General features: G+C 34.6%; 1 protein-coding gene across 5 annotated transcripts in view; it reads right to left on the bottom strand.

Annotated features, from left to right (window-relative positions):
• The window catches only part of LOC149421772 (uncharacterized), a 580,320-nt gene that overhangs the window by 150,010 nt on the left and 407,264 nt on the right, over positions 1 to 23,046 (bottom strand). For all 5 annotated transcript variants that reach the window (XM_089635090.1, XM_089635091.1, XM_089635092.1 and 2 more), the window contains one exon: positions 15,928 to 16,055. In XM_089635090.1, coding sequence (XP_089491216.1) covers positions 15,928 to 16,055 — 128 coding nt within the window. The remainder of the gene's footprint in view (positions 1 to 15,927; positions 16,056 to 23,046) is intronic.

Below are 23,046 nucleotides of genomic sequence, written 5' to 3'. Positions count from 1 at the left end.
CCTTGCCGCAAGGATGCCCGCAGCAGGACTTGTAGTTCCCGGGACAACTGCTTAAGTCCTGCCGGAAAACTAACAATAATAATTCAGGGAGGAAGTTCGCAGGACCATTAAGTGGTTCGTATTCAATTAGCCGTGATCCTGGAAATTCATTAAGGACACGTTACTTTCGCCTCCGTAAGTGGATGACAAATTAAATACCCGGCAGGATAAAAATGGTGGGGATAATTTTAAAAGAGGGTGGTCTGAACACAAAGATTGTTCTAGTCAAGTTGTCAAACGACATCTTCATTGCAGACCCAGAGCTATTGAGTTTTGTTTTTTTTTTTAATGAAAGTTTTTGATACATGTCATTCATTATTAAAATTAAAATAAATGTAATATGCTACAAAAAAAAATCCGCAAAAGGCAAAGCTTGTGCGTGTGTATTGTAGTAATTCACTTTTCTATGATTTAAAAATTAATGTGGTTTTTTCAACGTTTCAACCTGAGATTTGTTTTTTCAAACGAACCTCAGGTTCCTACATACATTTGCGTTCGGAGAGAAAGATATCCCCGGTAAAACCCTGCTGAAAGACCACCATTTAAAATCTAAACGGGGCTTAAAATCGCTTTAGTTTTGTTCTAGTAAGCAGATATGAATAACAAGACCAACTTCCAGAACCATTCTTCTTCACTTTTACTTCCTTTTTAGTCACTAAACGACTATTTATATTAGTAATCATAAAAACTTCATTTTCAACTCCAGACGTCTCATCTCGTTAAAGATCCTGCAGTGAGTTACAAAGATATGCTACATACCACTTCATGTGTCCAATAATATGTTCTTATTCATCTCACGTGAAATCGTTTTCGTGACGCAAAGGATCCATAAACCTTCAGGGTGTTAGTTGCAGCGCGCCCGGATGATTGCAGCTCCGGGCTGCAAAAGTTGGGGGTGGTCGGAGTCGAGACAAATTGTTACTCATAAAAATACCAATTCCGCCGGTGGCGGGCGCAGACCAAAATAACTAGAAAACGAGACGTTACTCGCTCTGTAAAGTGTTCATAAATATTGATATAATATATTGTAATGCTGGAATTTTTTTTTATAATTCTGCATAAAATAGCAATAAGTATTCCAAATTACTTAGTAAGTACCTATACTAAAACTATAATGCTTGTCTTGTCGAAGAGATGAAACGCGGTTTTAGTAAAGAGTTGCCACATTTACGCACTTAAAAGAAATATACAAACAAAGGCTTTATACTGTCATACTAATCGCCTTGTGTAGTAAGTAATAACTTTATTTGGGTTGTTTTCTAGTTTCATAAATTGTAAGTTATTTATTAGCATCATCAAAACTTCGCTCCCCGAAGATCACCTGCAATCATAAAAGATATCCAGGAGAAAAATGCATCGGGGAATTGCACCGGCAATTTTTCACGGAAATTTAACAGAGGGACAAAGGGAGGATAGGGGAAACCTGAGACATGTGAACTTTGCGAAGGGAGCGCAAGACTCGCAGGACTCGCAGGATTACCATCCCAATAACTTCTGGAATGCGTTTCCTGGTACCAAGGTGGCAGGAGGAACAGGAGGTGCACGAGGCAGGGGTGTTCAGTCCTACCTGGCGCTCATTTGTCGAAGGCCCTGTCGAATGAGCCCCAGCAAGTATCAGCATAAAATCGTGAAGCGTGATATGGGATTAGTAATTTTTGGCTGGCGCGGGGGAGTAGTAGTAATAGGAGGGACTGTAGTTAGTTTGACTGCCGCGCGGAGCAATTATGAGCAAATGTTTGCGGAGGGTAGCTCCTCGCATCACCTGCATTTTGTATGTTATTTAGGAATGTTACATGAGAACCATAAATTGTGATGAGATAGCGCAAAATGTTACCCCATTCGCAACTTTGCGCATTCCGACACGTCTTTTAATTTATTATTTTGAGAAATTAATGCGAGATTTTAGTGATTTTATTTTATTTTAGATTTTAGAAATTAATGCGATATTTAATTTTAGTAACATATAAAAATGTAAACAACACAATAATTTTACCACACTTTAATTACTGTAGCAGGAATCTATGCTTAGTAACCGATAGATTTGTGAAACAAATCAAGGAAATGTTAAAGTAGTTAAATAACTTGTCATTTAAACAAATTATTTACTTCAATACCATGATGGCCATACATCAATTGAAAATCTAGGAAAATTGAAAACCTGCAGCACAAACACACACAAGAGATGAGGAAAATAAATTAAATAAGACTTCAGAAAAACTTCTTGATGTACGGAGTAATTAAGATATTTAGGGAATTACCAAAAGAAATAAAATTGTAAGAAAATATAAACAAATGTAAGCTTATATTGTGCAAATGTTTAATTCACACTAAATAATGTTTAAAAAGAATAAGTGTACAAAAATTTTAATAGGACATACGTAACTATGGAACTATTTAAAAACTACAAACAACAAATAATAATAATAAAAAAACGTGGTGGAATTTGCTATTTAAGAAAAAGTTTTTTATGTTGTCGTTTTTCGTGTCTCCACTTGACCATTTGTATATTAGACATTCTACGAAATCCCGCTGGATTATTCAATTTATTGTTATCATAATAAATTACGTCCCACAAAAATATTAAACAATTTTAAAATCGTAATAAATAATTTAAATCAATAAATCCAGATATTGAATGTCGTAAGAAAGCAGTTTTAGAATAACCTCCTGCTTATTGTTTTGCTCAGAGCATTGGAACTTTTGAGACGCTCGACAAACACTTGACAAGTATACAAGTCAAATATGAAAGATTATTATGGCCCTTGCAGTTTAAAATCAGTTTTAAATAAAAAAAAAATTGTTTGCAAAACCATTGCCAATTTCAGCAGCTGCATTTTACATTATTTTTCCACAAGTTCAATTATCTCAAGCGAGTAGTAATTCATCGGAGGGGTTTAAGGGGAACGGCTGTGAGGCCCTTTTCATATAAAACTTAAATTTGTATTTGTGCCCACAATACAAAAAAAATAATAGTAAATAATAAATAATAATAGTAAACTGAAAAATTATATTTTGAACTCGTAGGTTCAGCAAATTTCTAGTACGAATATGTGCTGTTTTATTTATTTGCGTTTTATATATTGATATACGACCCATTAAAAAAAATTGCGGGATTAAGACAACTACGGATTTTTTTGCGAGTTAACTGTATGTTTATATAATGATAAATAAAATAAAACTTCGTGAAAATTGCGTTTTTTGGGCAGAAATTTTAAGTTATAACCCAAAAATTTGTGTTCTAACGTAAATCAGTCGTTTGTGATTTAAAATACGCCGATGAAAATTTTTAAAACTACTATTTTTTTATATTTCATCATATTAATAGGCAGTATTTTTTTTCAATAATCATCATTAAGTCACAAATAATTGCCAAAGTTTCACCTAAAATCATGAAAAAATGTAATTCTTTAATGGCTTATATTTTATAATTTAAAACATAAAATAAAATAAAATAACAGATATCAGTAATAGATATTTTGCTATACATTTGGGTTAAAAAAAAATTCAGATTTGTTAGGTGTTTTGGCCTCACATCCAAATAAAAATTTTGTATGAAAAGGGCCGCGCAGCAGTTCCCCTTAAGTCAAGTAATTTGACACTCCGTGACACGTTCTGGCTAAGCTGCAACATTGAAATAAGTTGGGAGACCTCTCCTTTCATTTGTACATCTGTTACAAATAAGTGCCATTTCCCCCAAGCTAAATGATTTCTCATCAACATTGGGGCGATCAAAGGTCTAAGTGAAATAAATTCATTGCTAAGAAAAACAAACATTGTACCCACCGATAGAAATGTTCACAAACTATGAGCCAAGTGATCACATTATTAATTAATGACATGTTTTTTCACCCAATTTGAACAATTCATCAAATTTTCTACGTTGATTTTCTAGTTCTGTGAAGGTTTTAATCAAATTCTGTTATTATTTCAGTTTTGTGAAATAACTGGCCAGTAATGATATAATAACAAAACTAGAGTAAAACCTTTAAAGAACTTGAAAATCAAAATCGGAATTTGATGAATTGTTTGAATTCTTTGAAAGAACCCATCCTAAGTATCCTTACTAACAATATGCATCCCTTTACGCTGACTGCATTTACGAAAAAAAAATTACAACTGAATATATGAGAGGTGTGATAAAATAAGGTTTTAAGTATTATATGACAATATTTTAACATAAAACAGTATTTTTTTTACATTTGCAGCATTCATTAAATTACCACAGTTTATCAATTATAAGATACATCATGAAAATGTTTAATAAATACGTAATACTACTACCTAAGTACACAATTAAATAAGATGAGAAACCATTCTATTAAGCAAGCAACTTGAGAAAAATTGTAAGTAAGCTCGAGGGGGAAATTTTCTCACTGTGTGTGAAGAAGGAGGGTTAATAGGTGCCAATAATGTAATAACTCGCTCAATATGGAGTGTAACTTACAGAGATGAAAATTCTCCCCCGGTGTGAGGAGCAGTTAACCTCTCACGGGCACCTGTCACGCTACCATAGCAACTAGCGGTCCCCCCCTAGAGCACAGGAGGGGTCGGGGGCGGGGGCGGGGGTGAATGGTAAAGCAATTAATAAAACAAACGCACTTATTGCCAGGCGGTCCCGGGAGTGGTCAAGTTCGGACGTTAGGGCAGATAGGGCTCCAGGCGTAATTTGCAAATGATAATAATATGATGTAATCAACGGGTGAAGATGAAACTAATATGCTGTGTAAAAATGCGATTAAATTAATAAATTTAAGCATAAATAAATTAATCATTGACAATAATAATACAACTAACATAACTTGATTGACTGCCGTAATAGAGTACCATGTTGTGAACACGAAACAAATTAATTTTTAGAAAATGAATTTTATGAAATATACTATGATAAAACTATACTAACAGACCTAACGATTAGTCATAATAGACCCGATATAGTTTTACGTCTCAAAATTTAAAAAAAATAACTTATATCATTGATTCCCCTATTCTAAATTCCTGTAATATTTAAAAATCTGTTTCAGAAAAAATAAGAATATACACAGATTTAGGAAGTGAGATGAAAATAATTTGGCATTCTCATATAAAAATATTACCATTTATTATTTCAGCTACTGGCATTATACCTAGCTCTCTCGTTCAAAATTTAGGCGTATTAGATCTGTCAAAGAATTTATATAGGATTAGGCTGGCCGCATACATACGTTTTCCGTATTCGATTTACGAATTCGTTTTCCGTATTCGGAATTCTGTGAGACTAGCGCAAACGTTCGTTTTTCTTCATTCGGAATGTATAAACGTCAGTACCAGTGTTGCCAACAAGGGCGATATATCGCCATTTAGGCTACTCAGAGCGAGAATCGGCGCCGAAAAAATCTAAAAGGCGACTGGTCGCCAATTAAGCTACTTCAAAAACATCAATTTTAAACATGTCCCGAAATTCTCTAGCCACCCCCCCCCCCCACGAAATTTTTATTTTCACGTAAAAACATCAATTTTAAACATGTCCCACCTAACAGCAAATTCGGCTACTTTACGCTACCTTATGTATGAGAAACGGCGATATTAGGTCAAGATCCGTTGGCAACACTGTATTACGAACGGAAATTTCCGTGCGTTTGCGTCGGCACAAACAAACTGTATGCAATAACTGCGTTCCACATGACGTCATTAGGTTTTTTCCATCCGGTTTCTCCGAACGCGCCGGCTCGCATTTGGAACGTGCGTAAGGAATTTGTTCCGTTCGGAACTAAAACGAACGTGTGCGGCAGTTAATGTATTTTCTACTGATTCCGTGCATTCGGATGTCCGAATACGGAAAACGAATTCGGAAATTGAATACGAAAAACGTATGTATGCGGCCAGCCTAATATATATAGGATTACGAAAGATTTTTTAAATATTTATATTGAGGGATCAGTAGGATTTATAGGTCCAGTTAGGAGTTCTACCGAGCCAAAACCTCTGATATAAAAAAAATATCAGGAGTCGGTGAATTATTATCCCATTTGATATCTGGTGAGTTGACGTATTGTTCTTGAATTGTTTTGTATTTATTATGCTTATATAATGCACTTGCATAATATGGATTGACTAGATGATCATTTGTGGAAAAGTGTGTGGAAGGGTTTAGTTTTTGAAGTGAAACTTCTTTAGGCGCGTAATGTTCGGGGACGGAGTAAAACCGAGTCAGGATCGACACGAAAATGCGGGTACCCCCACCACCGCTCACCGTTCACTGTCCCTCTCTCACCATATGCGCTTGTTGAGGTGGGGGAGCCGCTCAAGAACGTTTTGCTTTGAGTTACGAGCGAGATACGAGTTCGGTTTAGCAGGTCGGCCGGTAGCGCACTTGCGCGGCCACGCCCACCACGGCCAGTGAATCAGTTAGCACTGTTAGCAGCGTGCTCCCGCTGTGATAAGTTGTGTTCGCGTTTTGTGTTGCGTTTACATTTACATTTATAGTTGTAGTTCATTTAATTAATTCATTTAATTTTTGATGAAATGAAAATAGAGAGAGAGGAATACTAGAAGTTTCACTTCTGTCTTGCGTAGGCTTGACACACCCACTTTTTTTCCTGTGGGGAAGATTTAACCCTGACATAAAGTTGGAAAAATAATAAAAACTGAAAATATAAAAATGGAATGAGACACCGAAAGTAAAAAGATAACTTCTTATTTTCGGTGTTTCATTATATTTTTATTGAGTCATAAGATACCAAAATATCGATAATAATCTTTATGGCAAACCGATATTTTCATAAGACGCCGAAAATAAAAAGACTTTTTTTTTGTTTCTATATTTTGATTGAAAGTTGCTAGCGTTATTTTCGATGATTAAATATTTTAACTTGAGTTATTAACTAATGTCAATTTAGTTATGCAGTGTGTACTTATTAAAATAAATAATATTTCACCTAAACAATAGTCTTTTCAATCTTTTTTTATTCAACTTAAAAACAATGAAGTTTCAGAACATTCAGAGGTCAGGTCGGTTCAGATTCACGCAAGTATTTTCGATTTATTCCAACAATCATTTTAAACACATACATACTAAATAAATAATTTTAATATATATGTATGTTCAACCAACTAAATACACACTAACCACTAACCCCCCACTAAATACATGATCATTCGATTTGATTCAACTTCATGTTTTTTTGACATTTGTTTTAATAATTCCAACGCACGTGGTAAATAAACGCCCTTGGGATGATTTTAAACAATAACGGGGATTTACAAATCAACCAATATTATTAATATTAAATGTCTCCGCTCGAATTACAATATCAAATTAAAATTGTTTAACACAATGCCTCTAAAGAGCCACAGGTTCAATATAATGTTTTTTTGTTTTTGTTTTTACATGACGTAGGTAGAACAATTTGTGTCGAATATCTTTACCGTAAAATAATAATGTAAAATGAAATACGTTAAAAACGTTTCGTTTTATTTTATTTATTGAAGTGAAGAAATACATTTTCTAAAGAAGTACGGAAGAGGAATCAAGATGTCAAATAAATCCCCCAAAAATAGAAGGGTCACAATTTCGCGGTACTCTAAATATCAGACAGCTGAATATGGACCTCTTTTCAAGACTTTAATAACTGTCTGTGAGTGAAATATATCGGTATAAAAATAAACAAAGCTTATCTTACAACATTTCTGACATTTCCAGTAAAATAAAAGGCATACATCAAAATAATATGCACGAAAAAATGCATACATTTTTGTTGCATTTTTTCATACATATTATTTTGATGCAGGCGTCTTTTTTTCTTTTACGGCGAAAATTGTGTCTAGATGAAAATTACAAGTAGCAATGTTAGACGACAGATGTCTCCGTACCTTGCCCCTCACTTCACAGAGGATGGGGTGACAGCATATCACAGAGATAGTGGTTGTTATTGCTATGATACTCGAGCATGTACGCCGCGCGGGGAGGAAACGAAAGAGCCCACACTTCAGAGACACATTCGGTGACAGGAAAAATAAAAGAAAAAATATTAAAACGTAAATGTAGCTCTGTGAGTAATCCTTTAATGAAGTTCACCACATATCAACGATATATTTACAAATAATACTTTGACAAAAACTAAATTATAATAACTAAACAGTTAATAATATCTTGCATTGTTTTGTTGATGAAGCTATATTTATTTATTCTCGATTGCCAGGAGAATTTTACTTTCATATTTATTTATTTTGAATTTCACGCACAGCTGGTCTTTTCCATTTGTATAATGTTTTTAACACAAAAAACATCTAAATGAGTATAAAATCACATAAACAAAATACTTAACCATGCGAGATGGGAAAATGGTAGATTGTGAATACATGGCACAATGAATAAATGAAATTAGTCGAAGCAGAGCTAGGTAGTTTATTTAAATAAATTTGTTGTTCAACTTTCCGATATAAATTCTCCTAAGACCTTTTAATACTTATTGATTGAACATTAAATATGTCAACAACATCCTTAAAATCACTACACAAATTATGTATACGGTGGATGGGAGTATACAATTGTGATTACGTGTTGGAGTTGTCACAATACAACAGTAGATTTTGCATCGATGTATATTGAAAGAAATTATATAATTTGTAGACGAAGTAACATTTCTTGTGTGTGTTCCATTATTCCATTCAGAATACCACAGTTTTCGTAAGGATTCGCATTTGAAAGGACTCTAATTTTGACATTGTTGCATAATCAAAGATCGGACATAGCACTTAAAGATTGGATAGGGAATGTTTATAAACTTAAATACTTCTTCAATTTTAGTTGAACCCATCAGTTTTAATATTATTAATCGATCAACCTCGTCTAGTTCGAACATAATGGTACTGTAATAATTAAAGACTGATGTTTAACCATACATAAAAAAATATTAACGCAAAACGTAGTTAAATTTGTATTCACGACCAAGGTGCTTTCAAAAGTGCTGACCTTCAGGACACACCGAGTCTGCCTTTCTTATGTAAACAAACAGAGGATGTGACAGTATCGATTTCCACCGTGTGCAAGGCGCCGCGGCGTACTTTCAGACTCTTCCGGGATCATTTGTATTCCGACCGAGCTTCCGCCCCCGAGACGGAAGGGATGGGGAACGGGGGGCGGAAGTGCAAGTGATGCGCCGGAAGACAGGTGCTGCCCCAATGAAAGCGAGCAGTTGGCATTATTATTCCATTCCATCTTTAAAACTCTCGAACATTCTAAAATAGGGAAGAATATCATCTATTTTTAGATGAAAAGCCCCATTCATCATCTGCGTGTGGTCCTTTTGAGGGGAAGGTGCGGTTTGGTCTCCATGCGTTTTATACTTTTATTATTTATATGTTTTTATTATTATTAAGAACGTGGTGCGCTTGTGAGTTTTTACGACTCTGAATGGGGATGTTCAGACTAGAATAGAATAGAAATGGTCATAAAACATCTTAATTTTGTAATAAAAACGAACACTTATTTCAACGGTTAAATCTGTTAGTTTTGGAGGATATTAACTCATCATGCGGTAAAGTAGATAACTATCGATGCGGTAGTTAAAAATTAAAATAAGAACGTTTTTTTTGGAAACTCTGATAGAATCGTTTTGTAACAGTGTCTTTAAATATACAGTTATTCAAGGCATTGTAAAAATAATTGAAAAATATTAGTTTTTGCGTAGATATTATCTACTCATTGAGAAAAGGGCAATTTGTACGGTTATTCAAAATAAATAATTATTATCTATCTTAGAAAACTTTAAATTGCGTACAATGCGTTTGCAAATTGTATATTTTAAGAGGTTAAGATTATAAATGTGCAAGGTGGCATATTAAAGTCCCCAGCATCCAGCTCGTTGCATCCCACTCTCGCCGCTAGTGGAGAGGTCTGGGACGGTCTGCAGCCGCCGATAGCATCAGCAAACAGGGCCCACTTTTTATTATTCACCACTTGTCGGCGGGGGTGCGTTTCATTTCTTCCAGAGGGATGCTCAACACGCCTCGTGCAACTCCGGAGCCGCTCGGGAAGCTTCGGAAAAACTCGACAACCTGGTCACGTGTTAAGATTTCAGAAAAGAAAACCACCGGGAAACTAGACGCGATTTACTACGGTAAGAGCCGCGCCAGGTCCGTGAAGGTTTTTATTATATCAATGGTGGTTGGGGGACTTTTCATAAATGTATATTGGAAAATATTTCATGACACAAGGGTTTCATGACACTTTTTGCATTAAGGGATGCATCGGGAAGTATGAATTATAAAGATTGCGCTTTGAAATGGTAGCGAGCGAAGTGCTTATGTAGGAGCTTTTTCAGAGAATACGAAGATTAAGTGGAAACTAGATCAAATATTTCATAACAATTTTCATGATTTAAAATTAAACACTCAATAGCCACAAATTAAAAATATTTAACTTTTTGCTATACCTTTTGATAAAAAAAAATAATCAGTTTGGTCAAGTATTTTGGCCATAATTCCAAATTTAAGTTTTGTATGAAAAAGGCCGCGCAGCCGTTCCTCTTCAGAAAATAAAGATAATATTGGTAGTTCTAAGTCGAAGTATGTATGATAGAGTTAAATGTGACCGAAGTTGATAGGGTCGAATAAGCTTAGTGGTGGAGCAAAGCACCGGCAAAGCTGAGGTCTTGGATTCAATTCCTAGTGCGACCGATTTTTCTTTTACGTTTGCCGTTTGAGAGTTCTTAATATTTTCTTCAGTGATTAAACATTTTCGCCAAGCGACGATATCGGCAATGTTTCAACAAATAAACCCATAAACAAAGGTTGACCTTTGTCTGCGCTTGAATATAATAATGGCTATCGCTGTACACTATGACACTTGTACACAATTTACACTTGCACACTATGTACACTTGCACACTATGTACACTTGTACACTATGTACACTATTTACACTTGTACACTTGTACACTGGTACACTTGTACACTAGTACACTTGTACACTTGTACACTTTTAGTTTTAGTGGAAGTTTCAATATTATTTATGACCAGCTGAAGTCCCCGGCATTGCTCGGGATTTACACAGAATTTGTCAAATCATTGTACAAGACAGTAATTTTCCTTTCATTTGGAATGTCAAGTGTGCAAAATTTCATTAAGAACAATTAAAATTCGGCTTCTTATTTACGTGAAACCGTACAAGAGTCCCAACTGCTCCCAACCTTCTGGGGACAGTGAGACTATGGCAAAATCGGGGTACGTTGTGAGGCTGAAGGTAGTGGGTAGGGGAAAGAGATGAGAAAAAGGAAGAGGGTAGTACCTGGCTACTCAGATCTGGTCACACAAACTCGGCCAAAGCCATTTTAAGAACCGATTAAATTCTGATTAGTAGTCTTATACTCAGAGCATCTTCCACTCGGGAACTTTCCAAAAATATGATATATATTAATTTTAATTAGAACATTGTGAAAAAACACAAATTAATCAAATAAAATTGATTTTCGCACGCCGGGATTTGAACCCGCGACCTACAGCTTGCTAGTCAAGAGACTTATCCCTCGTCCACGGAAGCCATCCAATGTGGCTTTAAGGGGTGAGAAAAGGAAATGTGGTGGGTTTTCGAAATCTCGTGTAGAAAGTGACCTTTCTCTTATTTTATTGTTTTATAAACATAGAGTAATTACATGAATTGACAATCCACTATTCAAATCAATGTCTAAAGCAAGTTACAGGTGTGCAGTGGGCAGAGTGTAAGTTGACAGGTTCACCGTTGACTAATAATAGTGTACCAACGCCCCGTGCTCTACAACAAAAGCCGAGAGAAGGCCCCAAAACAAGCCGCAGGGACTAGGGGATGTTTGCACGCCGATATATCTGTCTAAAACAGGGCTCACCATAATACGAGTACACTAAACATAACAAAGGATTGCTCTTATTTTGTCATGTAGGAGAGGATATTATCTTATTTGCGTGTTAGCTTGTCAAGTATTAAACTTGAGAAAATCAATAATGAACTAAATCATTAATCAGAATATTATACGTTGTGAAGTTGAATGTAGTGGGATACTGCAATCTGAGTGTCCTGTTCAATATATATATACCACACAAGAATACCAACTAACGGGAAGTAGTGAGATTATGGCATCACCGATTGAGGTATGACGCGAGGCTGAAGAGATTGGGAAAGGAAGGATATGGATAAGAAAAAGGTTGTAAAGTACCTGGCAATTTAGAGCTGGTCACCAAACATCCAAACTACTAAAACCATTGTAATCAAAGTTTCGATTCTGAATAGTCTATAGTCTATCAACCACGGATTTGAAAGGAACGGCCAAACTCCATCAAAGCATTTATTAGGTACACCTTCCGAGATAATTACCACACTTAAATTATTATTATTTTTTGAATAGGAAAAAATATTTATCTTTCTAATGAAATAAAATTCACGGAGGTTCAACTTCTATAACGCAACGGTCAAACTCTATTACACTTTTTTTTGGTAAACCTTCCGGAATAATAAAACTGATTTAAAAAAAATATATTTTAATAAAAATAGTAGAAGATACTCTCAGTATCGCCCTGGTGTAAGATCACCATTCAGAATTGAAACGTTGCTTGAAATGGCTTTGGCCGTGTTTAGTGACCAGATCTGAATAGTCACTACCTTCAGTCTCACAACATATCACTGGCTTCAGACGGTTTGGAACAGTTGGGACTCTTGTGCGATTTCACATAAAAATATGAATAAATTCATCTTCCTAAAGAAATAAAATATAACGATAACAAATTTATTAAAAGAAAGATAGATGTACTAATTAAACGAGCATAATAAAATAATTCAGCCATTTCTGTTTCGAAGCCGCTATTCGCGTGAGGTACATCAAACCTGCCCCAAACAATATCAGCCTCGAGCCTCCATCCAAACTGCGGGGAGATATCATAAAAGAAATAAATAATGAACTTTTTTAGATATAAAAGTCGCCTGACTCCTTAGCAACACCCCTTTATAGCCGCCTGGTACTAACCCACGTAGGTAGGGTCGAATACCTCACTCGAATAGGATACTAGCACTAGCAGGCTAAGACACATCGTATTGCGAGGACTGTGAGACATTTGAGGACAGGTAAAGTTGTGGCGTTGATAAATTGAGGGCGACAATCAATTTTGGTAAATGAAGCCGTGACAATTTACTTTTTTCAATATATTCTTCAATAAGAAAATTTCTATCAAAAAATAATACATTTCTTACACAACTGTTTGAAATGAATAATAATTAGTAATATTAATTAAATAAATAGAGTCGTTTTAACTCCAACTACTACATAAACAAAATGTTAACCGGTTTCAGAAGAACAATATTTCTTCGTCAAGGCATATTACGTAAATTAAACTAACAATAAATACAGAAAGCATTCGTGAAACTTCCAAATTCCTGTACTAAATGACTTGGAGAAATAATTTATGTGGTTAAAACCAAACACTACTTTCCTTAATTTCTACTAAATTTCTGCATTACAAGCAAAGAGCGGCTATTTTACTAATAATGTTAAATTTTCACATGTAAAAACACTTTGTGGGTAAACATAATTATTATAAAATAACTTTTTTTAACACCACTTTATTGTATATATAAATATATATATATTTTTTAAACAAACCGATTTCGGTTCACTCTGAACCTTCATCAAGGTTATATAAAAACATATTGTTCAACCAATATGTTATATTTATCAATAATTAACCAATATTATGCTAATATTGGTAATTTGCACAATACAGATAACATAATATGTAGAAAATTGATGTAAAGTGAAAATTAACATGTGAAATTATTTAGCTTTTGAAATGAAAAAACAAAGAACTAAAATGCTCGTTCCCAACAACTACTGTCATGTTTAATACAGTTAAATAAATGTATATTTGTGGCAAACACACGGGTTACAAGTTACAACGTGGAATTAAACCGGAAGGCTTTGGAGGGGTATTTAGTTGAAGGGATGAAACAGTCGGTGGGGAGACTCAGTGAGGGTGGGCGGGTGTAGAAGGTGGGTGGTGGAGAAAGCCTCCCCAGATAAGGGGATGTTTTTCCAGGTGGGTGCAGCAGCCATCTGACGAAGTGCTGACGTTTCTTTTATTTCACTTTTCGTTTCTGGTGTCGGCGGTAATAAGAAAAGTTCAACGCCGAGATAACTCGGAAAAAGGCGGAGGAAATATTGGAGTTTACTTGTTATTGAATGGTATCGTGTTCCTTATGAAGCGAATCGTTCGAAACATTTTATTTCTAATGGACTACACCAGATGTTTTCAAATATATGTACTTTTGATCGTGTTATTATTAATCCATAAATAATAATTTAATAAAAATATTCGCGTATTCGTAAAATTTGTTCCACTGTTATAAATAAATCACCTATTGAAACAATTAATACGGATTTTCCAACTTTGTATACCCTTGGAAAATCATTATATACCATTACTGTTAACCTCACCCAGTCCCCCAAATGTTAAAATTTGTTCCACTGTTATAAATAAATCACGTATTGAAAAAATTAATACGGATTTTCCAACTTTGTATACCCTTGGAAAATCATTGTATACCATTACTGTTAACCTCACCCAGTCCCCCAAATGTTTTGCATATGAAAAATAGTTTAAAGAATAGTTGTACCAGTTTGAAAATGGCTATAATAAGCTGAAACCGATAATGGTAAAAAAATTAAAAATATCAAAGTAAGCAGTAAAATTATTTTAATATATCATTATAATGGAATTCCAAAACGAATTGTCTGTATCAAAAATTTAAATAATAAATTATTATTTAATTTAAAAAAAATTTATATACTTACAGGGTTTTCCAATAAGAGATGTTATTTTGATATTCAATCGTAAAAGATCAATGGTTTCGTTGCTTGTGTGGCACGTAGCGTTCTTTATAAAATAACGTAACACTATGTTATTTTATAAAGATGATAAAATGAGTAAATACATGTAATGTAATTATTTAAAGAGAAAAATAGTAGATATTAGGATGAAAAAAAAATATATATTATTAATAATCAATTGATTATAACTACAGGGTTTTCCAATAAGCGGTGTTATTTTGATATTCAAAGAAATTTCCCGTAAAAGATCAATGGTTTCGTTGCTTGTGTGGCACGTAGCGCCGTCTTGTTGAAAGTAAACGTTGTCCAGATCAATACCACCCAATTCCGACCATAAAAAATCATTAATCATATCTCGATAGCGCAATCCATTCACCGTAACTGTTGCTCCAGCCTCATTTTCGAACAAGTAAGGTCCAATGACTCCGCCGGACCATATACCGCACCAAACAGTCACACGTTGAGGATAGAGAGGCTTTTTAACAATAATTCTTGGGTTTTCCGAGCCCCAGATGCGACAATTGTGCTTGTTGACGAAGCCACCGAGGTGGAAATGGACCTCATCACTCAAGATAATTTGCATTTGATTCACTCAAGTGAATTTTAATATTTTAAATGCATTGTTGAAGCGTGTATCGTTCCATTTTTATTAATGGCGTAATTTGTACATGTCAAATGTCAAAAAATGACAGCTTCAAAAGTAACATCTACCGAAAAAGCGGGCTATTCAAAATAACACCTCTTATTGGAAAACCCTGTATTTATACATATTCGGCACTTCGGCCGAGAGCGTTGCCGAATATTCGGTATTCCGCTAAATCACAATATTAGTTGAATCTCTAGCATAAACCACCTTACTAGGCTGAGCGTGTTCCGAGGTGGTACAAAATTTAATCCATATTTTTATTACATTGGGTCAATTATTGGGGTCTTACCGGTTATACTTTGTTTGAATAAAGTTTGAATCCAACAAATAGCATGTTACTAGTACCTACCTACCTGCAACAGTATTATTCGAAATCCGCAAAAAGGTAAAAATAATTCAAAATAAGACACCAACCTGGCAATCTCCTTGTGAGCAGCACGCAGCCGCTGGTTAGCACGCTCCGCGTCGTGCTCGGCGCGCGCGAGTCGCGCGAGCGCGTCGGGGCGCGCACGGTCCGCATCGCGGGGGCCGCCGCTGGTGCGCTAGAAAGAACAAAAAAATACCTTGAGCACATTTTTTCAGTTATAGCTATTAGTGTTAAGGCGATGCAATGCGAAGTAATGCAAAATCATGAGATTTGGGTTTAAAAATTGAAATTTTAGAACACATCTTGGCCTTTGCTATGATTGAAAAATTTTAATCGAGTATTATTAAGTTTTGAAAAAAAAGTATCAAGTCTATAAAAAATGCATTGAATTACAAAATCTTCTATTTACGAACCCCTTCTTGTTTATCGTTTTATTGAATAAAATGGCAAATCATGATCGGTAAACATTAAAATTTTAAATTAAATATTTTATGCCTGAACTTTACAAAGTAAAATAAAATATCCATTTTTGCGATTTTTTTTAATGTAAATAAAAATAGGCATCCGGTGTTAAGCCAGAATTGCAACTTTATCGCCATACGCGTAAGTACTGCGTCATTTTGCCACAATCCAAATGTTACGGGCCTACAAATATAAAAGCATGGAAATGACAATTAACTTTAGTCTTTGAAAAAATGCCACGATCTCTACCATCTCCTCACCATTAAACAAGACAAAAGTGTGGTTGAAGGAATAGACATGATAGAGATGACGATCCCTGAGCCCCGAGAGGTGACATCGTCAACCGTGACAATATTTGCAGACAACATTTAGTTTCCTCTTCTAACCGAATCGTGAAGCTTATACTAACATGCGGATGAGTCAGGGTTGGTTAACTTGAGGCAGAATTACTTAACCCTACGGAAAGCAGTAATGTATACGTATTTATATATTTGACGATGCAACATAATTATTCATTTGACGATGCAACATACGCATTTATTTGACGAAACAACATACGTATTTATCGAAGTTCTACCTGAAAGGCTACCTTTCTTGGTACAAGGAGAGTAAGGAAAATAAAAATTTATATAACAAATAAAATCGTTGGTTAGCAACATATTTTTAAAGATTGTCAATTATTTTGATCAAGTTTTATAATCTCTAATTACATAAACCAAAACCCTTCACAGTTTGACACAGTTAACTTAGCAGATGGCTAAAAGAGAAATCTTCTTTCAAATCCATAGAATTTTCGTATCCATAACTTAGAAATTGTAGATACAGTGCAAACAGAGATAGTTCGTTAGTTTCTTTGTGTGATCGCCTGCCCCGAAAAGCTTGTAAAACTATAAAAGCGATAACTTCGTACCATAGACATTTGTTTTACTATAAACACTATGAAAAACTAAAAAATAACATTGTTATCCATAGTTACTGATATCACCGTGAACTCTGGGTGGTAAGAGTTTAAATAAATATTTTACATTACTCACAAAGGACACAAACTTTCCTCACAAACAACCGTTTCGCAATAATCGTGCACAGCACCCGACCAGGGGCGCAGCGGTGGCGAGGAGATATTTGACACTGGGGATGAACCGGGCCCGCCCAGCCAGCACCCTAGATATTTGCACTATCTTACACTATTTGTACACACCGCTTGCACACCAGGGACACGGGACGACCGAGCAGATAAGAGCGGAACATTAAACCCGCTTCGGGAGTATTTGTACATTACTCAGCTGGGCGGTAGTAAGAAAGAGTTATATTACTACTTACTACTTGTGTTCGAGGGGTTTTAGCACTGATGCTGTGAAACTGACTTGTAGAGTTTCTAAGTCAAGACCTTGAAGTTTTCCAATTACATTACCCTAATTCTCACAAAAAAAAACTATCTTCTACTATCTTTCATATAATATATATTATCTACTATCTACTACTATCTACTATCTACTATCTACTATCTACTATCTACTATCTACTATCTACTATCTACTATCTACTATCTACTATCTACTATCTACTATCTACTATCTACTATCTACTATCTACTATCTACTATCTACTATCTATGATCTACTATCTACTATCTACTATCTACTATATACTATCTACTATCTACTATTTACTATCTATTATCTACTATCTAATATCTAATATTCACTATCTACTATCCACTATCCACTATCCACTATCCACTATCCACTATCCACTATCCACTATCCACTATCCACTATCCACTATCCACTATCCACTATCCACTATCCACTATCCACTATCCACTATCCACTATCCACTATCCACTATCCACTATCCACTATCCACTATCCACTATCCACTATCCACTATCCACTATCCACTATCCACTATCCACTATCCACTATCCACTATCCACTATCCACTATCCACTATCCAATATCCACTATCCACTACCCACTATCCACTAGAATATTTATATTTATTTATTGAGTAATTTTGCATTACATTTTGTGTTAAAAAACTAATAAGCACATTTCATTGTTCAGAATATTGTATTTTTTTTTATATTTTCATTCTTCACACTTGAGGCACATAATAAAGAAAAAAACAAGAAATGCCTTGTGGACGTGTTTCGTGATCCAAATATTTGGCCAATCGGGCCTTAAATTTCCTATACAAAACTGTGTTTAACCATGATTACGAAATTCAAACGTGTTGAAGATCTACGATATCAGACAAGTGTAAGTGAGGCAGATCGCATGCTAAATGGAACATTTGTTTCCATTCCAATTTGTATAGAACACAGTTTTCTTTATTATACGCTTTTTTTCTATTTCTGCTTATCTCATCATACATTAAGGACGGTTGTTTCGAAGAATTTGAACAATTCTTCAAATTTAAAGTTTTGTGACCAATTTGTTTTTAAAGATCTGTTATTGTTTCAGTTCTGTCAAGCTACTAGTCTATAATGGTATAGTAACAGAACTTGAATATGACTTTCACAGAACCCAAAAATGAACGTTGAAATTTGACGAATTGTTCAAATTCTTTGAAACAACCCCTCCTTAGCAGATCTCTGTTTTTGTTCATATGCGGAAATCCAATTCTATTTACATTTCTAGTTTCATAATTATACATATTTTTAATAAAAATAATTTCATCCCTAATATCTTGCCATTTGATTTTTCATACTTTACGTATAAAAATGAACACATGATACATTATTTTTTTGGATTCCAATATAGCTCTTCTGTGATTTTATTATTTTTTTACATATTTGCATTTCTTTGGTAAACACCTCGTAGCTCTGTTTTGAATAATTTCTCATTAGCTAAATATAATATCTCAGAGCAATAATCTAAATGTGGAGCAACTCAAGCATTGAAAACGAGTTCTGCAGTGTTTCTATTTATTTTATTATTATTTGAATAAAGTTTTTGTGCTAAATAAGCTTAAAAGTTGTATACAAAAACAATACCACATAGTCAGATGTCACGAACAGTCGTGCTATTTTAAAAATCTGTGAAAAGATTCAGATTTAAAAACAGAACAGTTCAGTTATAAGCTACATGTAGATAAAACAATTATTAATAATTCAAATCAGAAAAAATTCAAATATTTATTTGAAATAAATGTCAAAAAGAGTGTGTTTTTTCTCAGGGACGGAAAAACTGAAACATCCTGCGCAAATATAAATAAGTAAAAAGTATCTAACAAAAATAATGATTACACTTTCAATATACGCTTAAACCGTGCGTTTAGTTGGTCAAGTTTCCTCGCCGCATACATGGCGTGTCATCCTGGTGGGGAAACAATTTAGAGTTACACCAACTGTGGATTGCTGACAGCGGGTGTCAGCCTGACATAGTGGCTGCCGTAAGATGTTTGCGGAATGCTGCGAGCAAGACTAGGCTTTGTGTACCCAGTCAGCCCAAAGCCGTCTTATTCATCGCTATGTCATTTTATAAAGATGATCAAATGAGTAAATACATGGAATGTAATTATTTAAAGAGAAAAATAGTACATATTAAGATGGAAAAAAAACAAAATTTAAAAATAGTACATATTAGGATGAAAACAAAACTAAATTTAAAAATATTATTAATAATCAATTGATTATAACTACAGGGTTTTCCAATAAGCGGTGTTATTTTGATATTCAAAGAAACTTTTCCCGTAAAAGATCAATGGTTTCGTTGCTTGTGTGGCACGTAGCGAGGTCTTGTTGAAAGTAAACGTTGTCCAGATCAATACCATCCAATTCCGGCCATAAAAAATCATTAATCATCTCTCGATAGCGCAATCCATTCACCGTAACTGTTGCTCCAGCTTCATTTTCCAAAAAGTAAGGTCCAATGACTCCGCCGGACCATAAACCGCACCAAACAGTCAGACGTTGAGGATAGAGAGGCTTTTCAACAATAACTCTTGGGTTTTCCGAGCCCCAGATGTGACAATTTTGCTTGTTGACGAAGCCATCGAGGTGGAAATGGGCCTCATCACTCAAGATGATTTTTCGATGGAATTCTAATAATTAATAATAGTGAATTTTAATAACTTCAATGTGTTGTTGAAGCGTGTATCGTTCCATTTTTATTAATGGCGTAGTTTCTACTTGTCAAATGTCAAAAAATGACAGCTTCAAAAGTAGCATGTACCGAAATAACGGGCTATTCAAAATAACACGTCTTATTGGAAAACCCTGTATTTGCAAATTTTATATTCTCGGTAAACCTCAAATCTATATAATATGTCACGATGTTATTTGCTGTATTTTCACAATTTTAGAATTTATTCATGAACATGATTTGATGATATTCATTTTCTACATCAGATCCTTTTCTGTTAGTATACACAACTAGTCATACATACATCTAAATAAAATAAACTTATTCAGACCACCATTTTAAACCAATATTTTAGTTTTATTATTTTGCTTGCCTTTATAGTGTTAATTTCCTTTTTTTTTCAAGCAAATACTTAATCTGCTAAGTTTATTTTTATCAATAAAATTAATTTATCTAGCGGCATTATCTGTCATTAGCTACGGTTAAATCTTAAAGATATTATCGTCAAATCTTTGTTAGGGGCACAGTCAGAAAAAACCATCTAAAACTGTGATAATACAATAAATTTAGAGTTTGTTTTTATTCGCTTTCTGTGCATCCATATGCACGAATACAGGAATGTTGTAGTAATTTTCTGCACCCTGTTACTTAAAGATGCAATTTTTACACAAATATTTACCCTGTTAGGGGAAGTTCGGAGATAACTTACCCCAAGCGACTGCTTGTCGTTAGTCTTATTGAAGTGTTGGGAAAACATTTGCAAAAGGGATTTCACTGATAAGGCTTACGAAGGGCCCTTACAGGTACACTGATAAAAATAAAATATATCCAAATAAGGGTTTTATGTAAAACTTGGGTTAACGTTATGAGCAAAAGATCCCATTAAAGCGATACAGATTAAATTGGATAATAGCCACGCAATGAATCAGATTTTTATGCAGATTGCTGATAACTGATGAACGAGGAACATGTTTTATGATTAATAGTTTAATTTAATTTTATCTTCTGAGAGAAACCACAAAAATCTAAAACACATTATTATTTAATTATTTAAATCCTAATTATCTAACGTTCAGAAAAGTGGATGCAGGTAACAGTATCTTTAGTGGTTAGACATTATAAATTCTCGTCATAGTCAGTTTTCCGCATTTTCTTATCAGTAACGTCCACTTAAACAATATTAACCAAAACTTATCACAAGAGATGCGTGATATTGAAAAAAGAGTTTTCTTTTTTAAATCTACGAATCTTTTTCTATTCTGTCCGAATGCATTTAGATAAAGGGAAAGAATTACGAACGGGGCCCGCCACGGACAGGGGCGCCATCCATCGGGCCCCAATCTGACAAAACCGCCCCAAAACTGTCCCAAGGGGCTGCGCCACTGGGGAGGGGTTCCAAACCATTTTAAGGAGACTAGAGCATGATTTAAAACGACTGTAAGGAATATTTAAGCCTCTTGTTAGCAGAACTGTTCATTCAATTGAATGAAAATAACTAAATAAGTTGCACAATAGATTTCAGTCAACTCAATTAGAAATATGGATGAAAGATCAAAGACGGGTTGTTTCAGAGATTTTGAACAATTTTTTTAAATTTTACAGTTAATTTTCAAGTTCTGTTAAAGTTCTTTTCGGGTTTTGTTATTATATTAGTTCTGTCAAGTAACTGGCCTATAATGATATAATAACAGAACTTGAATAGGACTTTCACGGAACCCGAAATTGAACGTTGAAATTGTTCTATGAAACAACCCATCTTAAGGGGTTATTTACATTACTCAGGTCAATGTGCCCGAATGAATTTAACTATTAAAATAAATTTGAGAATTCACGAACATACTCGTGATTTTTCCGGATTTATGCGTCTTTTTTTTTAAATTTCTGAAATTTATTTTAATAGTTAAATTTATTCGGGCACATTGCCCTGAGTAATGTAAATAACCCCTTAATATGGGTTGTCTCATAAAAATAATAATAATAATACTTGGGTGACTTGTATAGCGACGTTTTTGTGCAAAAACACCTCAAAGGCGCTGTACCAACTTATAATACATTTCTACAGTGATCTATGTTATTACTTAACTATTTATGGAGAAAATATACAGTACAATACTTACCTGGTAGGTCACTTGAGATTAACACTTAATTAACATTATCTAATTGTTTATTGGCGAAATTAAGATACAGGATTTAGGACTTAATTGAAAAATTGAATATAACTGTACTTTTTTCAAAAAGGATTGGTATATTTAATTTAAGGGTACGACAGCTTAAAAAGGTAAGTTTTTAGTTTAGACCTGAATTCTGTTGGATTTGTTATGGATCTCAGTTCCGGAGGGAGTTTATTCCAAGCCTTCGGCCCAGATACTCCGAAAGCGCGATCACCAAACTTAGTATTTGGCTTGCGCATAGGTTCTATCAGTCTGCCTACAGCTGCTGATGTTGCTGATCTAAGCGTTGACTGCCTCAGACCAGTGTTTTCCGGGAAGCATAGTTCAGAGATGTAGGGTGGGGCCATTTCATTGATGGATTTAAACACCATCCAGCACAGTTTGTACTAGATTCTTTCAGGGCACTTGAGCCAGTGAAGGTTACGAAGGTGTTCTGAAATGTGAG

This window comes from Hesperophylax consimilis, chromosome 8 (assembly GCF_061612785.1).
Source record: "Hesperophylax consimilis isolate HC1 chromosome 8, BYU_Hcon_1.0, whole genome shotgun sequence".
In the NCBI taxonomy this organism is placed as follows: domain Eukaryota; kingdom Metazoa; phylum Arthropoda; class Insecta; order Trichoptera; family Limnephilidae; genus Hesperophylax; species Hesperophylax consimilis.
The sequence above is the reverse complement of the archived record's forward strand: the minus strand, read 5'-3'. Positions and strand labels throughout refer to the sequence as shown.